This window comes from Mauremys reevesii, linkage group 9 (assembly GCF_016161935.1).
Source record: "Mauremys reevesii isolate NIE-2019 linkage group 9, ASM1616193v1, whole genome shotgun sequence".
Classification (NCBI taxonomy): Eukaryota; Metazoa; Chordata; order Testudines; family Geoemydidae; genus Mauremys; species Mauremys reevesii.
The window spans coordinates 31,339,788-31,361,602 of NC_052631.1; the positions used below are offsets into that span (position 1 = coordinate 31,339,788).

Below are 21,815 nucleotides of genomic sequence, written 5' to 3' on the forward strand. Positions count from 1 at the left end.
CGGGGAGGCTATGTATCCAAATAGGGCTGCAGCATCAGGAGCTAGAGTGGTAGAAGGAGGAAATAGGCATTGCACACCCTGCCCAGGGAGTAAATTGGATTGGTGTATCTTCAGGTTGCTCTGTCCTCTAATTTCCCCTGACCCGGCCATGACTTCCACTTTAGGAGAAAAGCTGGTTATGCACAAGTCCTCCTGTAGAGCAGAGTTCATGCGTGTCTTGTGCCACAACCTTTCTGTGTGGGCTTCTTGTTATTAGGGACCCGCAGGCTGGGTTCTACTTCTGTGCATGTGGTTTTGGGAGTTTTGTTTTTGTTTTTCCTGAGAGAAACTGGAGAATGAATCTGGTCCTTAATATTGCTGTAGAATATGTTGAAGGGGGAAGGAATGCAAGCCAAAATAGGGGAAGAACAGGTTAAAGAATATTTAGAAAAGTTAGATGCATTTAAGTTAGTGGGGCTTGATGAAATTCATGCCAGGGTATTTAAGGAACTAGCTGAAGCAATCTTGGAACCATTAGCATTTATGTTTGAGAACTGGAGGACAGGTGAGGTCCCAGACAACTGGAGAACAGCAAACATAGTATCTGTCTTTAAAAAGAGAAACAGAGAGGACCCAGGGAGTTGTAGACCAGTCAGCCTAACTTTGATACCTGGAAAGATATTAGAACAAATTTTTAAACAATCTGTAAGCGCGTGGAGGATAATGGGGTTATAAGGAATTGCCAGCATGGATTTCTCAAAAACAAATCATGCCAAACCAAACTAATTTTCTTCTTTGACAAGGTTACTGGCCTAATGGATGGGGGGAAGCAGTAGACATGATGTATCTTGATTTTAGTGAGGCTTTTGACACAGTCCCACATAACATTCTCTAACCACCTAAACCAAAGTGGAACCAGACTGCTGGCACTAAACATTAAAAAGGTTGTAGAGCAGTTTTTAAACTAGGAGATGGGGGAAAGCCGACTGCTGCAGAGGAGCGTGTGGATCGGACACAGACTTCTCTTGGGGAGAGTCTGATGATAGAGAATCTCCAGGTTATAGTCAGGAGCAGAGGAATGAGAAGTATAATGTAAGGGCCGGATCAGATGATAAACAGTCACATAAAAAAGAATCTGGCACATCAGAAAAAGGCAGGCTAATAAACAGGGACAAGTTTTTAAAGTGCTTGTACACAAATGCCAGAAGTCTAAATAATAAGATGGGTGAACTAGAGTGCCTTGTGATAAAGGAGGATATAGATATAATAGGCATCACAGAAACCTGGTGGACTGAGAGCAATCAATGGGACACAATCATTCCGGGGTACAAAATATATCGGAAGGACAGAACAGGCCATGCAGGGGGAGGAGTGGCACTATATGTTAAAGAAAGTGTAGATTCAAATGAAGTAAAAATCTTATCCACAGGTTCCATAGAGTCTCTATGGATAGAAATTTCATGCTCTAGTAAAAATATAACAGTAGGGATCTATTATCGACCACCTGACCAGGACAGTAATAGTGATGATGAAATGCTAAGGGAAATTAGAGAGGCTATCAAAATTAAGAACCCAATAATAGTGGGGATTTCAATTATCCCCATATTGACTGGGAACATTTCACTTCAGGACGAAATGCAGAGATAAAATTTCTCGATACTTTAAATGACTGCTTCATGGAGCAGCTAACCCACAAGGGAGGCGACTCTAGATTTAATCCTGAGTGGGCTGGTCAAGAGGTAACAATAGCAGGACCGCTTGGAAATAGTGACCATAATACAATAGCATTCAACATCACTGTGGTGGGAAGAACACCTCAACTGCCCAACACTGTGGCCTTTAATTTCAAAGGGGAACTATACAAAAATGAGGGGTTAGTTAGACAAAAGTTAAAAGGTACAGTGACTAAAGTGAAATTTTAAAGACACCATAATAGAGGCCCAACTTCAATGTATACCCCAAATTAAGAAAAACAGTAAAAGAACTAAAAAGAGCCACCGTGGCTTAACAACCATGTAAAAGAAGCAGTGAGAGATAAAAGACTTCCTTTAAAAGTGGAAGTCAAATCCTAGTGAGGCAAATAGAAAGGAGCACAAACACTGCCAACTTAAGTGCAAGAGTGTAATAAGAAAAGCCAAAGAGGAGTTTGAAGAAAAACTCCAAAGGTAATAACAAAATGTTTTTAAGTACATCAGAAGCAGAAACCTGCTAAACAACCAGTGGGGCCCTTGATGATCAAAATTCAAAGGAGCGCTTAAAAGAAAGTCATTGCGGAGAAACTAAATGGATTCTTTGCTTCAGTCTTCACGGCTGAGGATGTTAGGAGATTCCCAAACCTGAGCTGGCTTTTGTAGGTGACAAATCTGAGGAACTGTCACAGATTGAAGTGTCACTAGAGGAGGTTTTGGAATTAATTGATAAACTCAACATTAACAAGTCACGGGACCAGATGGCATTCACCCAAGAGTTCTGAAAGAACTCAAATGTGACTATTAACTAAGGTTTGTAACCTGTCCTTTAAATCAATATTTAAAAAGGGCTCTAAAATTAGTTGAAACAATAGTAAAGAATAAAATTGTCAGACACATAGAAAAACATAAACTCTTGAGCAATAGTCAACATGGTTTCTGTAAAGGGAAATCGTGTCTTACTAATCTATTAGAGTTCTTTGAAGGAGTCAACAAACATGTGGACAAGGGGATCCGGTGGACATAGTGTATTTAGATTTAAGCCTTTGACAAGGTCCCTCACCAAAGGCTCTTACGTAAATTAAGCTGTCATGGGATAAAAGGAAAGGTCCTTACATGGATTGAGAACTGGTTAAAGGACAGGGAACAAAGGGTAGTAATTAATGGTAAATTCTAAGAATGGAGAGGGGTAACTAGTGGTGTTGTCAGTCCTAGGACCAATCCTATTCAATTTATTCATAAATGATCTGGAGAAAGGGGTAAACAGTGAGGTGGCAAAGTTTGCAGATGATACTAAACTACTCAAGATAGTTAAGACCAAAGCAGATTGTGAAGAACTTCAAAAAGATCTCACAAAACTAAGTGATTGGGCAACAAAATGGCAAATGAAATTTAATGTGGATAAATGTAAAGTAATGCACATTGGAAAAAATAACCCCAACTATACATACAACATGATAAAGATCTTGGAGTTATCGTGGATAGTTCTCTGAAGATGTTCAAAAAGCAAACAGGATGTTAGGAATCATTAAAAGGGGATAGAGAATAAGACTGAGAATATATTCATCTCGAATACTGTGTACAGATGTGGTCTCCTCACCTCAAAAAGATATTCTAGCACTAGAAAGGTTCAGAAAAGAGCAACTAAAATGATTAGGGGTTTAGAGAGGGTCCCATATGAGGAAAGATTAAAGAGGCTAGGACTCTTCAGTTTGGAAAAGAGAAGACTAAGGGGGGACATGATAGAGGTATATAAAATCATGAGTGATGTTGAGAAAGTGGATAAGGAAAAGTTATTTACTTATTCCCATAATACAAGAACTAGGGGTCACCAAATGAAATTAATAGGCAGCAGGTTTAAAACAAATAAAAGGAAGTTCTTCTTCACACAGCGCACAGTCAGCTTGTGGAACTCCTTACCTGAGGAGGTTGTGAAGGCTAGGACTATAACAATGTTTAAAAGGGGACTGGATAAATTCATGGTGGCTAAGTCCATAAATGGCTATAGCCAGGATGGGTAAGAATGGTGTCCCTAGCCTCTGTTCGTCAGAGGATGGAGATGGATGGCAGGAGAGAGATCACTTGATCATTGCCTGTTAGATTCACTGATGGACCTTTGGTCTGACCCTTATGTTCTTAAGCAAACTAGGGAAATGTGGTCTAGATCAGTGGTTCTCAAAGCCGGTCCACCACTTGTTCAGGGAAAGCCCCTGGTGGGCCAAGCTGGTTTGTTTACCTGCCATGTCCGCAGGTTCGGCCAATCGCACCTCCCACTGGCCGCAGTTTGCCGCTCCAGGCCAATGGGGGCTGCGGGAAGGGCAGCCAGCCCCCATTGGCCTGGAGCAGTTAACTGCGGCCAGTGGGAGGAGAAATCGGCCGAACCTGCGGACGTGGCAGGTAAACAAACCGGCCCGGCCTGCCAGGGGCTTTCCCTGAACAAGCGGTGGACCGGCTTTGAGAACCACTGATCTAGATTAAATTATGAATAGGTGGGTGCACAACTGGTGGAGAGGCCATATTCAAAGAGTAGTTATCAATGGTTTGTTGTCAAACTGGAAGGACATATATAGTGGTGTCCCACCGGGGTCAGTCCTGGGTCTGGTACTATTCAGTATTTTCATTAATGACTTGGATAACAGAGAGGAAAGTATACTTCTAAAGTTTGCAGATGACACAAAGCAGGAAGGGATTGCAAGCACAGAGGACAGGATTAGAATTCAAAATGACCTTGACAAATTGGTCTGAATTCAACAAGATGAATTTCAGTAAAGACAAGTATCTAGTACCTCGCTTAGGAAGGAAAAATCAAATGCACAACTAAAAAATGGCAAATAAATCGTAAATAAAACGTAGTGCTAAAAAAGTTCTGGGTGTTAGAGTGGATCACAAATTGACTATGGGTCACCAATGTGATGTAGTTATGAAAAAGGCTAATATTCTGGGATGTAGTAATAAGATTGTTGTATGTCAGACACGAGAGGTAATTATCCCATTCTACTGTGCAGTGGTGAGGTCTCAGCTGGAGCACTGTGTCCAGTTCTGGGTGCCACACTTTACGAAAGATGTGGACAAAATGAACAGAGTCCAGAGGAGAGCACCAAAAATTATAAATGGTTTACAAAACCTGTCCTATGAGGAAAGGTTAAGAAAACTGGGCATGTTTAGTCTTGAGAAAAGAAAACTGATAAGGCTTCAAATATGTTAAGGGTTATTGTAAAGTGCTGTGATCAGTTGTTCTCCATGTCCACTGAAGGCAGGACAAGAAGTAATCGGCTTAATCTGCAGCAAGGGAGATTTAGGTTAGATATTAGGAAAAGCTTTTTAACTATAACAATAGTTAAGCTGTGGAATAGGCTTCCAAGAGAAGTTTGTGTAATCCCCATCATTCGAGGTTTTTCAGAATAGCTGGACAAACACCTATCAGGCATGGTCTAGATTACTTGGTCCTGCCACAATACGGGGGCTGGACTAGATGACTTCTCTAGGTCCCTTCCAGCCCTACAAAACTGTGAGAAGGGAATTGCAAATTAATCAGACTTAACTATGTTTTATAATCTTATAGTTAGTTAAGATGTCCCTACTTGCATGTTCCATTTCTGGGGAAACTTCCATTGTTTTCTCTGTCATAAACTGCTAAATTCCTCATGTGTATGTATTTATTTGGGCGGGGCGGAGGGAAGGAGGATATTTTCTCACACACCCATACTTACATCTTGGTCAACAGATCTAGCAACATTTCATTAACCTCAATAAAAGCAAAAATAAAATTAAAACTAGCCATTCCATGATCCACTAACCAGTAGTCATCTTATTAGTCATTTTACTTAAGTTAGACTGTGTCTGACTTGCATGGAAGCACCTTTTACTTACCTATATTCTGAAGACACTTAGCTGAACAGTACTATCTGTTCTTCATAAAGCTGTTCAAAATGCTTCACCATGCTTTCCTGTGTCTTTTTCCCTGAACAGTACTTATTGGTATACTTTCCTTCTTATCTTTTCTTTTCTATCTGTATTTAGGCCCTAGGGGCAAGAACTCTATACTGCCCCAAAAACACTGCAAACACTTAACAAATGCTGTTACAATGTCTAATATTTCTAGGTTGACCTCTGTTTCATCTGTTGTTCTTAATATTTTGCAGACTTTATGATGAAACTAAAAATGTTTTTATTTTTTTCATATTAACCTCTGTGCAGGTATATGCAGAGATCATGGCTGTTCTCAAACACGATGACCTGTGTACTAGAAGACTCCAGGATAGTGCCTCAGATCTGAGTCAACTAAGTACACAGACAGTGTTTTCCATGCTTGATCATCTAACACAATGGGCTAGACATAAATTCCAGATGCTTATTGCTGAGAAAACTGTTAGTAAGTCAAGCAAAGACAGAGGGGATCTGAAAGGTTAGTGATGTTATTTGTATTGTATATAAAAGGAATTTTGTATTCTTAAAATAAGCATTTAGACATGTCCCTTCAAATTAGGACCACATAAGAATGGAACATGCTGCCAAGATAGTGTTAGACTATTACTATGTTTTCTTAAGTCCATACTACTGGCAAACGAACACTGTATTCCCTTGCTATCCTCATAGTGTTTTCTAGCTGCTATTTTGAGAAACCTATGGATTCATAAAGTAAGAAACAGATGTTCTAAGACTTCTTCTTTTATCTTGAATTTATTGTTAGAAATCTTATATAACACTAAGTTGATATATATGATGCCTTGAAAATCTTAAGAACATGCAGCTGCACTGCTTTTAAGAAATTATATTTATAGAAGAGAGAAACTTTATTCTTAATTAAATTATTAATTTGGGGTAATGGATGAACTGAACTTTAATCTTTAATGATAACTTTATAAATGAAACTTGGATAATAAACTTCTTAAACTGTTTTATTCCCTAGCATCAAGTGAGGATTATGCAGAATATCAAAGTGTGACACGTTTTCTAGACCTCATACCTCAGGATACATTGGCTGCTGCTTCCTTTCGCTCTAAAGCATACACAAGGGCTGTAATGCACTTTGAATCATTCATCACAGAAAAGAAACAAAATATTCAGGAGCATCTTGGATTTTTGCAGGTTTTAATTAATTTTTTATTTCATTTAAAATGAAGATGAAAACAGAGATGGGCCATGTTTAGAGTTGTCAACACTTAAGGTTACCCCTCCCTTTGTCTTTTCTCAAAGATTGCAGCTGTGGCTAGGCTGTTACTCTCTGAAACAGCAATAGACAGTTATCTATCTTCAAGCAGCAAGGGCTGTTTCCCCCTACTCATCATGTCTGCTTATGTGATAAGCTGGAGGAGGTTTCTCTTTAGAAGAAAACAAGAAAATTAAATAAAAATCTATAATTATCGCTAAAAAGGCTCCTTTTTCAAAAAAGAACACTTTTGTCTTTCAATGAACGTGACCCTCTTTTTAAAATAAATAAAAGCTAGTCATGACTTATATAAATAAAATATTACAATTATGAAATCTTTTTGTAAAGTGAAGTAATTTTTGCTAAAATAGAGGAAGAGTGCACACCGTGTGTATTAAAAAGATGAAGAATTATTTTCAAGCGGCATAGTTAACTTATATGTTAGCTGAGTTCCTCTTAGAGTTCACTTCTTCTCATGGTTGAAGTTGCCCAATGATTTCCTAATTTGAAAAATAATCTAGAACACTCCTTCCGTGATGTGTAAGAGTCATATATATTTGCAACTCTGTATTATACAATTTACTGCATAATACAGTACTTTATTTTATCCGTTGTGTAAGTTGTTTCAAATAAATTTGATATGGTATCCATTCAGTAACATGAGATTGTTGTTACTGAGCCATATGAAAATTAATGACTGAATGACTGAAGTTCATGTGGAAATTTGGCCAGCAAAATCTTCTAAAATGTCTAAAGATTTTATTGTTCAGTTATGTGATGTCTTAGAGTCATAACTTGTAACTAAGAACTCTGCTTTGGAGCAGTTTTATATGACAGTTAAGTAACATGCTTAATTCTTAACACATTATACAAATGTATTGTTGTTGGCCTTTGTAGCTGAACCACTGTGCTTGATTTATGTTTTCAATTGTAATATTTTCCATGTTCGAAAAAAGAAATTATATGCTGCTATGCATGAACCAGATGGAGTAGCTGGGGTAAGCGCAATTCGGAAAGCAGAGCCATCTCTCAAAGAACAAATCCTTGAACATGAAAGCATTGGTTTGCTGAGAGATGCCACAGCTTGTTATGACAGGGCTATTCAGCTGGAATCTGACCAGGTAAAATGAAAGACACATTCTTATTTCATCATCCAACAAAAAGGTGAAAAAATATAATGATAGAGGCTTAGAATATATATGTAAAATATGAACATTTATACTGCTGCAATGAGTTACTATAAACAATACTTGGCAAACAGGAGCAAGTCTTTCTCTAGCTTCCAAACACCTTTAATTTAAAAGTGAAATTGAGATGTGGATAGGGGTGTGTGTGTTGATGCAATAGTGGCCCCTTTGGCCAAATGCAGGATTGCACCATAGTTTGCTTGATATGGCAGGGCAGTCAGTCGATTCCCCTTGCATGAGTCCCAGTGAGGTGCAGGAATTTTCTCTTTATTCTTGGTGGGGTCATGTGGTCCTGGTCTCCAGGGGGTCTGGAAACCTCAGTTCTCAAGTCTCTAAGAAATAAGTTGGGGAACCCAGGCCTGCCCACTCCATTGGGTTCCAGTTGAGGGCCCTTAAGCCAGACAGGCAGAATCAGGACTCCATAACTCCTGCTGTGCCCTGAGCTCCTTCCTACCTTTCTTGGGGTATGTCTACACTACCCGCCGGATCGGTGGGTAGCGATTGATCTATCGGGGATTGATTTATCGCGTGTAGTGTAGACACAATAAATCGATCCCCGATCGCTCTCCCATCGACTGCTGAACTCCAGCTCAGCAAGAGGCAGAAGCAAAGTTGATGGGGGAGCCGCGACAATCGACCCCGCGCCGTGAGGACACGAGGTAAGTCGAACTAAGATACGTCGACTTCAGCTACGCTATTCTCGTAGCTGAAGTTGCGTGTCTTACGTCGATCCCTCCCCCTCCCGCCAGTGTAGACCAGGCCTTGGTCTCTATCTCTGTAGGCTTTTCAGCCTGTTGATCCGATCGGCCCTTCTCAGAGTTCTGTCTCTGCACAGCTTCTCAGCAGCTTGCCGTCAGTTTTCCTCTTCAGCCTGCTTGCTCCTTTGGCAGCTGCCCTGCCTCTCTGCTTCCTAGCTCTTTTATTCTTCCAGCTGCTGTGAGGCTGCCAGTCAGCTTTGGCTGACAGTACCTGCATTAGCCCCTGGGTTGCTGGGCCACAGGAGTATATTACCCAATGGCAGTGATTTTGTCATATTATTGTTCACAACTTTCCCTAGCAGTTCTCAAACATATATACTAAAAAAACAGTTTTACTTTGTTCTGAAACACACCTTAGAAATTACTTATCAGCTGAGATTCTTTTCCAGGGAGTTCTGTTCACATTTGATTTTTTTGATGTGAATTTGGTTATTCTTTTTAGCTGTAATAATTTAATTACTTAAATGTTTTTCTTTCCATGTCATATTCATAACAAGAAAAATGTAAAAGAATAATGAAAAAAATTGATGTACATGCACCCAGAAGCTACCAACATATCATCTCCTGATTATACGCGATGTATATTTTGATCTATTCTATCTGCATTTCTAGATCATTCATTATCATGGTGTAGTGAAGTCCATGTTAGGTCTTGGTCAGTTATCTACTGTAATCACTCAGGTGAATGGAGTGCTTGCCAACAGGTAATAATTTAATACAACCCCTGTTTGAATAATAAAAAGTTCTAATACAGCAGGTGTATCTAGAAGTGTGGAAATAGGATTTTATGGACAAAATGGAAACATTTAAAATTTCTCTAACTTCAGGATTTCAACATTGTCTGAAATACTGCTACTTCCTTTGTGTATAATACTCAGTGCAGATAGATATATGCTTTAATTTATTCAAGGAAAAAAAGAATCCTTCATTGTTAGCATATGGTTGTTTGTTTGTTTTTTTTCCAATATACAGTTTTCCTTGCACAGTAGTGAATTTTGACCAGAAAGTTCATCTTTTTTTAATCATAAAATGTGTTACTAGTAAAGTATATATATTATTTGCAGACACAGTTTATGGGATGTCAATTTCAAATTACTATAAATTGATCACATTTTTTTTACTTAATGTTATTCATAGCAAGTTAACATACCTTTGATTTTCAAGTAATATAGAGGTTTTGCTGTTTAAGAGTTTATTAGTTTAAGAGTTTATATAATGTAGAACTAATGCATTTTGTGCCAAGAAAATATAATGGCTATAGCACTGGCTGGTTTTGTATTGTGTTCTGATTGTGTGTACTTTTATAGGCCGGAGTGGACATCTGAATTGAACACATATAGAGTGGAGGCAGCCTGGAAACTAACACAGTGGGATTTATTGGAAAATTATTTGGCTGCAGGTAGTAAACTAGATATCAAAATGAGAACATTTTTGTGCAATTATATATGTTCAAATTTGGCTAGCTTCAACCAGAAGGCATTTGTTGCAAATTTCTTGATCTGTGAAATATCAGCTGGTTGTTAACTTCACAGTTTTTGTAAATTTATCTGATCTTTTATGACTGGAATTTTCAAGGGATCATCAGGCCAAACACCCCTTAGGCTCCTTGGAAAATTCCACCTATAGGATTTCTAAAAGCACATATTGGCACAAATTGCCTGAAATCTCTTGGGACTAATAAAATAGTAAAGTTGTACTCCTTTTTATGTTGTCATAAATTTTTTGAAATCTATTTGAACCAATTCTGATGAAAGTTTGTTTGATCAAGAATTTCCACTAAACATTTCTCAAATGTTACATTATTGACAGGCTATGACTGAGATGCTGAAACAATTTTTGTAGATGGGGGTGCTGAGAGCCATTAAACCAAACTGTAAACCCTGTATATAATGGAAACCACTTCAAGCCAGAGGGTGCAGTAGCATCCCTAGTTTCAGCACCTATGGGCTATGCTGTATTGCCTGAGCAGCTAATGAAATGCAATTTCTGATTCTTTGTTTTCTAGATGTAAAGTCCAGTACTTGGAGTGTCAGACTGGGACAATTGTTGTTATCAGCCAAAAAGAAAAACACAGCAGCTTTTTATGAGACACTGAAAGTTGTTCGAGCAGAGCAGATTGTACCCCTCTCAGCAGCAAGCTTTGAAAGAGGGTCCTATCAGCGAGGATATGAACACATTATCAGGTATTTTGTGGCTTCTGTATACCACTTCACTGTGTTCAAGGACTAAAGAACTCACTTTAAAATGCATGTATCTCATTCATGTAATCTACAGTAAGAACTCTTCATTTTCAGTGATAAATGGTGCTGACCTATTGGTGTCTTGTGTTTTCTGACAACAGACACATATACAATGTCAATTGCAAACCTTTCCTGGTTGACTGAGATTTTGTGTTATATCTCCCCTGGAAATATTCGTAATTTTTCTTTGTAAATGTTGCACTCTCATCAAAAAATCAGCAAGTGAATTCATATATGCTTGTCAGAAAATGAACACCTCAGACCAATTCCTGCCCTAAAAACACTACAGCTAAAACCTAAAATTTAGTCCAGTGTATTAACTCCACTAATTTCAGTGAGATTTTATATTTACACATCTGTAATCGAGAGCAGAATTTGGTCCTTCATTTCTAGACTCAACACAAGTAGAGATTATTTTCCTTTAAAGGCAGTTTAGTGTAGTTGAACTGAAGTTTAACTTAAAATGCTGTAGAAGTTGCATAAGAAAAAGGTTCAGTATTATCTTTTTATATCCTATACCTCCACATGGCAATGAAGATATGTGGCTTCATGCAAAATATACATTTTAACTTGCTTACCAGCTCAGTTTTTAAAAAAATTCTGTTTTATGTACCAGATAGGTTTTATGCTTATATTGGAAGATGCCATTCAAAAGAATTGAGCATTTGGAAATGTAGATGACTATTCACAAGCCTTCATCTCGTCACTATTCTCACATCAGCTATACACTCTCCAAACTTAGTCTACTAGTTAATGAGAAATAAGAACTATTTAAGTTCTTAACTTTGGAATTTCAACAGTGACAAAGATCTTTTACCATTTCTATAAAAGTTATTCCAAGGTGGTGTTACATAGTCATAAGAATTATTGCTAAAATTAAATGGCTATAATTGTTTTTAAAAATATTGCACTCATTACCCAGCTGAATTTGCCATTGAAGTCAGTGAGAGTTTTGTTTGAAGAAGGAATGCGGGATTGAGCCCATACGTAGCAAACTGTATTGCTTCTCTGCTCAGTTTATCTATTGTTCAGAGAGGAGGTGGTGAGAAAACAATGACCAGTTCACTAACTTAGATGTTCTTGATGTATTTTCTTTTAAGGAAGCATGGTATTTTGGATTATTCATGTGGTCAGCTTTGGGAATGAAATGACAAATTCTAAACATATGATACATGTACTTTAGAAATTGTTTGCCATTTTGAGTTACATTTCCGTATCCTTTCACCATAGGTTACATATGCTGTGTGAACTGGAACACAGTATTATACCATTGTTTCAGCAAATGGATGGTGACCATGGTAAAGAGTCTCTGAACTGGATTGCTCGTATAGAAATGACACAGAACTCCTATAGAGCAAAAGAACCCATCTTAGCACTCAGAAGGGCTTTGCTTAGCCTCAATAAAAGGTGAAGCTATGATTATTTCTTATCCTTCCATGTTGCCTATCAATCGAATACTAGCTTTTCTGTTATTCAGTAGTAGTATTTTTGCACATATTAGTGAGTTATGGTAAGAATCTACTGAAATTTACATTATAAACAAAAACAACCCTGTTAAATTTCAAATACAAGACAAAAGCGGTGTTTTCCATGTGAGAAAGGTTGAGATCAGCAGGGAAAAATAATTATTTCTAGACTTAGGGGGGATAAACAACAGAGAATAAAAGTATTATGAATGTTTATTTAAAGTGACTTTCTTTTTAATAAACAGTTTGTTAAGCTATTTGTGTTTTATTTCAATACATTATTATATGTATTTGAGATTGTAATGGCAGCACTGATAAAGGGAATTTTTTTTTTGGAAAAAATCACCACAGACAGGATTACAGTGAACTAGTTGGAGAATGTTGGCTCCAGAGTGCCAGAGTAGCAAGAAAAGCTGGTCATCACCAAACTGCATACAATGCTCTTCTGAATGCTGGGGAATCCACGCTATCTGAACTGTATATAGAAAGAGCAAAGTGGCTGTGGTCCAAGGTAAGCAAAAAAGAAATGAAATGATTCAAATTAAGATGCATTCTTACCTATAAAAGAATAAAAGTATCTAATTTAAACAAAAATACAATAAATGTGTAATGTTAATGCATTTGTAAGAGTTATGAATTGACTCTGAGTGCTAGTGGTTTTGAGAAATGCAGTTAAAATAAATGTAGTAAATTGAACTGCAGGTGCAACTGAGGAGGGAGGAGGTCAAGCATGCAGTAAATGAAAGTTTCTAAACTTAGTTCCTGGACAAAATGAAGAAAATTGGTAGATGCTCTAACTTTTGTTATTGAAACTAGTATTTATCAGTGACTTAATGGATGACAGCAGGTGGATGTTTCAGTAGAGAAAGCTAAAGGGATTGTTGGAGCCTCGTTTGTGCAATCATAAACCGAGGCTTTTACTTACCTGTCCCCAAGGTGTTACAGCTGTGAACATAACATTGTTTTTTCTTGGTTAGTAAAAGTAAACTGTTCTGTTTCTTTAAAATAAACAAACAAAAGGCATATGTTGAACAATGTTTCCCTCTTTCTCGAAGGGTGAAGTGCATCAGGCTCTCATTGTTCTTCAGAAGGGAGTTGAATTATGTTTTCCTGAGAATAAAGCAGCATCTGACACCAAAAGTCAACTAATCCATGGTCGGGCTATGTTGCTGGTTGGCAGATTTATGGAAGAAACTGCCAACTTTGAAAGCAATGCAATTATGAAAAAATACAAGGTGAATACAACACAGTTTTTAGTAATCATATATTCATACATAATTTATTATGTACATTAAAGTAGAGTCTCGAGACCTCAGAGATATAGTCCACTATGTTAGGTGCTGTATGAACACATAGTAAAAAAGACAGTCCTTGTCCTATGGAGTTTACAGTCTAGGATAATTTAGTTAAACCTCTTGATACATAAGTTTGTAACTCTCAGCAAGAGCTAAACCTATCTTTGGTGTCATTGAAGTCAATGGAGTTATATGAGGAATAATTTTGTGGTTTTTTTGCTAACGGATTTAGGTGTTGAAACTTTTCACCGGTATGTCATTGGGTTACTTTGAAGGGACAGCTTGGCAGATAGTGCTTAATCACTGTCCAGTGTAGAGAATAATGTCTATTGATCCTCCTTAATCTTACTGTGATGCTACCATTCTCTGGAGAGCTAGAAAAGCGTACAGGCCAATTAACATAATATTGACTTAGAAAGAAGAGTTTCGCCCTCTGAATCACCAGTTTATCAAACATTTTTTCTAATGCTTGTCTAAATACAAGCCTGCTCAAGGTTTTACACTTGAGATTTTCCACATTCATATTTCTGTCTTGCTACAGAACTACTAATAATCCTGTAGCTAAGTCATTTAGAAAAGTGAGCATAGAGAGAGTCTCAAAATCAAATTCACACTGCTCTCCACATGGAAAGCAGCGGAATCCCACCATTGGGCTATGTTTTTGGGGTTGGTGAGCTACTTGGTACACCTCACCTTTGTTCTACTCCAAGTGGCAGGACAAGCGCAGCTGAATCTTACCTTTACTGCCACCCTATTCCTGCAGTATTGCCTTAAAAAAAATTAAGAAGGTGTATCACAAACTTTACTGTCAATAGCTTTGTCATTCAGATCAAAAGTTGTATATGGTACTAAGTAGACTATGAAGTTTGTGGACTGGAGAATCCAACCCTATATGTTAAATGTATGGAAGTAAGAAAGGAAATTGTAAGCTGACTCTCAAAGTCTTTGACAGTGAAATCTTTTACCCAGCATGTCCCAAATTGTCATGAGACAGAAAAAAGAGGGCAAAAAAGAAAATTCAAGAAAGCCCGAATATGTCCCAGTTGGAGTGGCTCCTGTCCTGCAAGACTGGCTGGGTTTGGCTCCCCATTTCAAGCATTGCAGCCTGGCGCATGGGGTCACAATGCCGCTCACTCAAATTTAGCCTGGCTGCCCCCCATCGGGGGCTGGGCCAAAACTGAGCAGTGCTGACATGAACCTGTGCACCAGAGGCAAGGTCACAATGCCCAGAACAGGGAGCTGAGTCTAGCCAGCCCAATAGGGCAGGAGCCACTGCTGAGGGCTGAGTGCGGGTGGGTTCATTCTGTAACCCCCCAACCTCTGGTGGCAAGACCCATTTTTTGTTGTTTTAATTTTCTGACCCCTCCCCTTTCAAAACCTTGGGGTGGTCGCATTAATGGAGGTGAGCCCAAAGGAGGTCACGCCACGAAAAATTTGGTAACCATTGTCTTAGGCTATGTGGTAGTCTCCAATGATAAGTGAGAGAAGCTCTTTTGCCAATAATATATAGAATGTTAGAAAAGGTACTGTTAGGAACAATTCAGCATTGTCAGACAGAAACTGGATGACTTAATATACTCTTGCCCCTCTAACTTCTGTGACACAATTCCGTGCGTTTATTTGAAAGATCTTACTTTTAGAACAGAAATGGAGAAGCACTGAATGATTCTGGTGTTTCACTAGTCAAAAATGGGGAAAAAAAGAGAAGTCACATCCTGTCTGTAGATGAAACACTTGGTTATGTTAGTTTTAAATAAACTATAATTTCCCCTATTAGGAATATCCTCAAAGATCTTTTAGACAGACAAGGTGTGTGAGGTAATATCTTTTATTGGAACAATTCTGTTGGTGAGAGAGACAAGCTTTCAAGTTCCACTGAGATTTCTGAAGAAGAAACTTGTCTCTTTTACCAAGAAGTGTTGTCCAATAAAAGATATTACTTAACCCACCTTGTCTCTCTAATATCCTGGGACCAATACAGCTACAACAACACTGCATACAAGGATCATTTTATGCTGTCTTGTCACCAAACCAGGAGGTGGACCAAAACCAGACACAAATGATCTGATACCTCTCTCCCTTGTACAGTCACTTACACCTGTGCAGAGTGGATATAAAGCACTACTGATTGGCTGTGATACTCTTTTATACCCACTTTGCACAGAGGTAAATAATAAAAGTTTTCTGTCATAAAAACAAAACCTGTCTTATTTTAAATCCTCTTCCAAGAAAGATGACTTTTTTTTCATTTTTGTTGCAGGATGTTACTTTTTTCTTGCCAGAATGGGAGGATGGACACTTTTATCTTGCTAAATACTACGATAAACTGATGCCTATGGTAACTGACAACAAGATGGAGAAGCAGGGAGATCTGATTAGATATATAGTTCATCATTTTGGAAGGTTAGATGATATAGTATCTTTGCTTTGGTCTCTTAGAAAGATAATTATATTGATAACATAATCAAACCAATTCATTTTCCAAAAATTGTTCTTGTTTTTGAATGCTAAAATTTATGTATTTCTGTCTGACTCCAAATTTTTCTGCAATAATTCTTAAGAAGAAGCATGGAATTGTAGAAAAAATATTTTATTCCAGCTCTGTATTAATTATATATTGTATTAATTTTGTTAGTTAAAGGGAAATTAATTGTTAGATTCTTGTGTTTTCATCTATTTAAAATGAGCTGGTGTTTGCTGTCTCAAAATGAAATGAGACAAGGCTAGCCATTACTAAGTTGATGATTCTTTGATTGGAGCAAGTTTCTAAGTGATAGATGCAGATAATTCCTGTGGATGTCAGTTAGTGAGCATTATATGTTACAGTAACAGACATTACAAATGCCTAAAATAGACATATAAACATCAGAATAGATATGTACATCACTTTAAAGCTCTACATTTGTTTGCACATTCTTAAATATATGGTATAAAAGGCTGAATCTTAATTATTGGTATGGATATGTAATTGCAGGTCTTTACAGTATGGAAACCAATTCATCTATCAGTCAATGCCAAGAATGTTATCTCTGTGGCTTGACTTTGGAGCAAAAGCATATGAATGTGAAAAAGGTAGAACTTTTTAGTACTGTTTTTCTGGTATGTTACATTTTCATAAAAGGATGTAGAAAGAGCTGTGAAACCTGTATAAAATTCTGTTGCTTTGGCTTGTATGCCATATATTTTGAAATGCAGCCAAAATGACCCAATCCATTATATGTACTAAAACAAGAAAGTGCCTGAGGTTATATGCACAAAGTATATAACTGGTGAACTTTAAACTCTTTCCCAAACATTTGCATAATTTAAAGCAAAAAAAGTTATATGTTACCAGATGTCATCTAAAAGCATTTTACATGTGATTATAACCCCCCTCAGAATTGAATTAATAATTGTAAACATTTGTTAAGCCTGCAACATTAATTTCAAATTAAAGTTGCCAAATGTAAGGAAACAGAGAAAAATAAATATGTTGCATGTACCCTTTCACCAACATCAAGCCGGTTCACTGTGAAAACATTTGCAGTAAAGTGTTCAATTTTTTCACCTTTGCAGGACTCAGTAGCTTAAGGAGTTTTATTCAAACTTAAAACCAAACCAAAGCAAAATCTTTTCCTTTGGGCAGTGTCCAGGCATGCAATATTTCTGTCAAAAAGCCTTTCTTTGGAAATTTCACAGCAGGCATGGGGTGAGACATGAAAGGGGCTGTTCTGGCATATGCCAGCTGATTATGGACTCCCAATGGCTGAATGTCAGCATGAGATGTTTCAGAGTGCAGTAGCATTCCAACCACAGCTTCTCCTATTCCTGATGTCTGCTGGGTGCTGTAGTGGGTGAAGTGGTATAGGAACCTGGTATGCCTGCTCCACACTTTCCAAGGACTCTTTTCTCCTCCTCCTCCTCTTCATCTTGCCCCAGATACACACACCAGAATGTCTACCTGGAGAGATCTGATGGCTTTCAGCCCCCGTGCACTATTCTGGGGAAGTAATCTAGCTTTGTGCGTTAGAATTAATAGTGGTTTTATGGCCTTACCTGTAACATTTTTTACTACCAAGTAAGGAAACACTATAATAAAATCCATGTTGGCAACCCAAGCTATGTAGCAAACATGCTATAAATCACTTATTCTTGCACATACCCCAGTAATGTATGCCATATAGAAAATATAATTGCACACAAGCCAGTTAATTTAGTTTGTTTTCAGGGACAAGAAATGGGGCTGAGAGAAGCAAATAATTTTTCAATTTAAAGGCTTGCTTATCCATGACAATGGGAGTCCCCCAAGGAAAACAAATCTAGAATTGTGCACTGAATTTGTGTATAAGACTCAGAGAAACTTTAGGATGAAGGATTTTTGTTTAAAAAAACAAAACAAAAAATCATTAACAAATGAACGTAGTTCTTTAGGTTTGTAGCTTGTTTTTTTATAAACTTGCATTTTAGAGAAATATGACTATAAACTTACTGTATTGTGTTTTTCCAGTTGGTCGTCCTGATCGTGTACAGATGAGAAACGATTTAGCTAAAATAAATAAGGTGATTACAGATCACACAAATCAGTTGGCTCCTTATCAGTTTTTGACAGCATTCTCTCAATTAATCTCCCGAATCTGCCACTCTCATGAGGAAGTCTTTGTTGTTCTGATGGAGATTGTTGCCAAGGTGTTTCTAACCTACCCTCAACAAGCAATGTGGATGGTGACAGCTGTATCCAAGGTAATTTGATAAGGATAGCTGTATTTTTATAAAAGTTCATGCAAAATCTATCTACAAGAGAGATATTTGAATAACCTGTTTACTGTATGTTTAAACAAGGTATTTAAATGGGCAGCTACTGAGATATAAGAATGTGATATTCTGCTCCATTTTGCATGCCACAAAGATTATAATTTCATTGTGTTCTAAATTCAGAGACTATAGCTTGAAAAATGTAGAGTTCAAGAATCTCAAGGCTTTTTTCTGTCATTTTAAGCAGTTTTGGAGTTTTTTGATACTTTTACTACCTGGTGTGAAAATATGAAGTCTTGAAAAGCTGTGGAATTTTTAATGAAACTTAATACTGAATATCTTTGATTTGTGCTCCATTTTGTTAAACTATCCAACTTCAAATATCCTGCAAAAATACAATTTGTCAATCACTTCAGGACTGTGTAATGGAGACTAGGTTTAGTAAATTTTAACTTTATCTTCTTTTGCAGTCCTCTTACCCAATGCGTGTGAACAGATGCAAGGAAATCCTAAACAAAGCTATTCATATGAAGGCATCTTTAGGAAAATTTATTGGAGATGCAACACGCCTGACAGATAAACTACTAGAGCTGTGCAACAAACCGGTACTTGTCCAAAAAACAAAAGAAACAACAAAACCAACCAAACATATAAAAACAAGACTTGCAGATCAGACGTAGTAATTAATGTTACATAAAATGTTTTTAAATGTTTTATGCAAAATATTTTTCTGTAGCTTTCATCAACTAATTAAATTAAATAGTCTCTGAGTAATTCTGTTAAATTGGGGTATCCTGTAAAATGTTTTGTTGACATCAAAAATCTATTAGACAGGAGGAAATAAATATTTTGGAGCTAAAACTTAAATAGCGAACTAACATGATTGTTTTAAGTATTTGTTTTCTAGGAAGATTGCCTGTCAATTTTGTATAGAGAATTCTTTTCTAAATAAGCATCTTATTTATATCAACAATATTTTTCAATTATGAGCCATTTTTATGTTGCTTGTATGTTCCATTACTTATGGTCAGTGATTTTTTCCCCTCCATTAACTTTTAAAAGATTTTAGTTCAAAAGAGTAGGCTATCTCTAGTGTTAGTGGTGAACCCCTGAATTTGTTATCTGGGATAAAATTCAGCAACTGCATTTAATGAAACTAAGTAGGAGAAGAACTAAAATATAGAGACATCATAAAAGTTAAGATACTCTATTCTAATGGACCACATTTTAGCACAAATCGAAATCTTGAAACATAATATGTTTTTTTCAATGTTTGGTGAAAACTACTCCATAATTTGAAGAGAAAGATAGTGATATTATTTGAGGACTTACTCAGTATTGTAAGCAAAATGTTTCTTGATTGATTGATTGATTTTTATTTATTTTAGGTTGATGGGAACAACTCAACATTAAGCATGAGTGTTCATTTCAAAACACTTAAAAAGCTAGTAGAAGAGCAGACATTTAGTGAGATCCTCATTCCTTTACAGTCTGTAATGATACCCACTCTTCCATCGATTCCTGGCACACATTCTAACCATGACCCTTTTCCTGGACGCTGGGCCTACATTGCGGGCTTTGATGATACGGTAAACTTCTTCTCTGCTCATAGTTTAGATGTCATTTTAATAAATTGCAGCTAAGTTGACTTCTCTACTTAATTAGCTAGAAGTGAGGTGGGGAGAATGATGAGAGGTTTCTTAATAATTATATTTACTGCTCAAATAAGAGTGCATACTAATTAAAAGGAGCACTGAAGACCAGCTTGATGGCTAGCTTTTTGGTACTACAAGCTGAAAGAAGGGCACTTGTACTAAGATCAAGTTTTGGCTAGGGTCAAATGAGTTGTAAACTAACTAAAATAGGAAGTGCTAGCACAAATGTGGCTGTTAAGATTCCCAAGACTTTGTTGAAGAATAACCACAAGATTTAATGATTACTTCCATTTTTCCTTTAGGTGGAAATCCTTGCATCTCTTCAAAAACCAAAAAAGATTACTTTAAAAGGTTCAGATGGAAAAGCTTACATTATGATGTGTAAGCCAAAAGATGACCTAAGAAAAGATTGCCGACTCATGGAGTTTAATTCCTTGATTAATAAGGTTTGAAGATAATTTTGCAAATTTTCTCTATGCTTGTTGACTAGAAAAATGACGAAGTAATCAACTAATAAAAGTATTTGACTCCCTACATCCTTGAAAAATAAATCTTTATGGGAAAAAAATATTACTTCAATTAGTGCCCAATCCTACAAAGTCTTAAATGCGTTCAACTTCCACTGATTTCTGTGGGAGTTGAGGATGCTCACAGAATTGGGACTTCATTCAAGAAAACAATAGTCTGTAAAATTTGGAGGAGTTACTTGTTATCTTTCTGCCCCTACCTTACCTTAACCCTATCTACTGATAATTGTTTCCCCCTAACCCCATTACACTTCCCTCTTACTGAGGATTTCTTCATTGCTAGGCAGTGATGGGTAGATAAACAGTGATTATGGCAAAACATTAACAACTATGGAAAGAGAATATTTTTATCCTAATCAGGTTGTCTTTTTCACTAGTTCACCTAATGTTAATATACTATATTTTCAGAGAGGTCAGTGCTGGTAGTGGCTCTGGAATACTAACCTACTAACTAACCCAGACATTCTATTTAAAGGGTTTATTCAGCCAGTGATCTTTATTATAAAATCTTTTTTTTTTTTTTTGAGGGCAAGTAGGGAAGAGATGTAAGAATTCTGTTTACTTTTGATTTACTGCAAATGTGGAATTTCAGAATTTAAAACCCTAGATTATGGTGGGGGAAATTTAGATGTAGACATAAGAGTGGCCATATTGGGTTGGACCAGTGGTCCATCTAACCTGTCCATCTAACCCAGTGCCAGATACTTCAGAGGGAATGAACAGAAAAGAGCAATTTTGAGTCCCTGTTGTCTAGGCCCAGATTTTGGCAGTCAGAGGTTTAGGGACATCCAGAGCATGGGGTTGCATCCTTGACCATCTTGGCTAATAGCCATTGATGGACCCTATCCTCCATGCACTTATCTAATTCTCTTTTGAATCCAGTTATACTTTGGCCTTCACAACATTCCATGACAATGAGTTCCACATGTTGACCATGTGATCTGTGAAAAAGTACTACCTTTTGTTTGTTTTAATTTTAATTTTTGTTTGCCTATTAATTTAATCGAGTGACCCCTAATTCTTGTGTTATGTAAAAAGATAAATTTCCTATTTGCTTTTTCCAGACCATTCACAATTTTATAGACCTCTTATCAAATCCCCCCTTAGTTGTCTAAGCTGAACAGTCCCAGGCTTTTTAGG

The 21,815-nt window shown here is 37.1% G+C and overlaps 1 protein-coding gene and 1 long non-coding RNA gene across 4 annotated transcripts in view; one reads left to right on the forward strand and one right to left on the reverse strand.

The window, feature by feature from the left end:
* The window catches only part of ATR (ATR serine/threonine kinase), an 80,837-nt gene that overhangs the window by 41,693 nt on the left and 17,329 nt on the right, over window positions 1-21,815 (forward strand). For both annotated transcript variants that reach the window (XM_039487232.1, XM_039487234.1), the window contains exons 27-41: window positions 5,865-6,072; window positions 6,577-6,755; window positions 7,773-7,937; window positions 9,374-9,465; window positions 10,069-10,160; window positions 10,767-10,944; window positions 12,232-12,408; window positions 12,819-12,978; window positions 13,523-13,702; window positions 16,023-16,165; window positions 16,737-16,834; window positions 18,249-18,481; window positions 18,964-19,098; window positions 19,882-20,082; window positions 20,451-20,594. In XM_039487232.1, the coding sequence (XP_039343166.1) occupies window positions 5,865-6,072; window positions 6,577-6,755; window positions 7,773-7,937; window positions 9,374-9,465; window positions 10,069-10,160; window positions 10,767-10,944; window positions 12,232-12,408; window positions 12,819-12,978; window positions 13,523-13,702; window positions 16,023-16,165; window positions 16,737-16,834; window positions 18,249-18,481; window positions 18,964-19,098; window positions 19,882-20,082; window positions 20,451-20,594 (2,385 nt within the window). The remainder of the gene's footprint in view (window positions 1-5,864; window positions 6,073-6,576; window positions 6,756-7,772; window positions 7,938-9,373; window positions 9,466-10,068; window positions 10,161-10,766; window positions 10,945-12,231; window positions 12,409-12,818; window positions 12,979-13,522; window positions 13,703-16,022; window positions 16,166-16,736; window positions 16,835-18,248; window positions 18,482-18,963; window positions 19,099-19,881; window positions 20,083-20,450; window positions 20,595-21,815) is intronic.
* LOC120371462 overlaps window positions 12,818-21,815 on the reverse strand; it is a 30,698-nt gene continuing 21,700 nt past the window's right edge. The window contains exons 3-4 of one of the 2 annotated variants that reach the window (XR_005584366.1): window positions 18,231-18,287; window positions 12,818-12,942 (exon numbers count right to left, since the gene is read on the reverse strand). This is a non-coding gene — a long non-coding RNA (uncharacterized LOC120371462). Of the gene's footprint in view, window positions 12,967-18,230; window positions 18,288-21,815 lie in introns of both variants that reach the window. The other variant, XR_005584365.1, reaches the window with a different exon arrangement.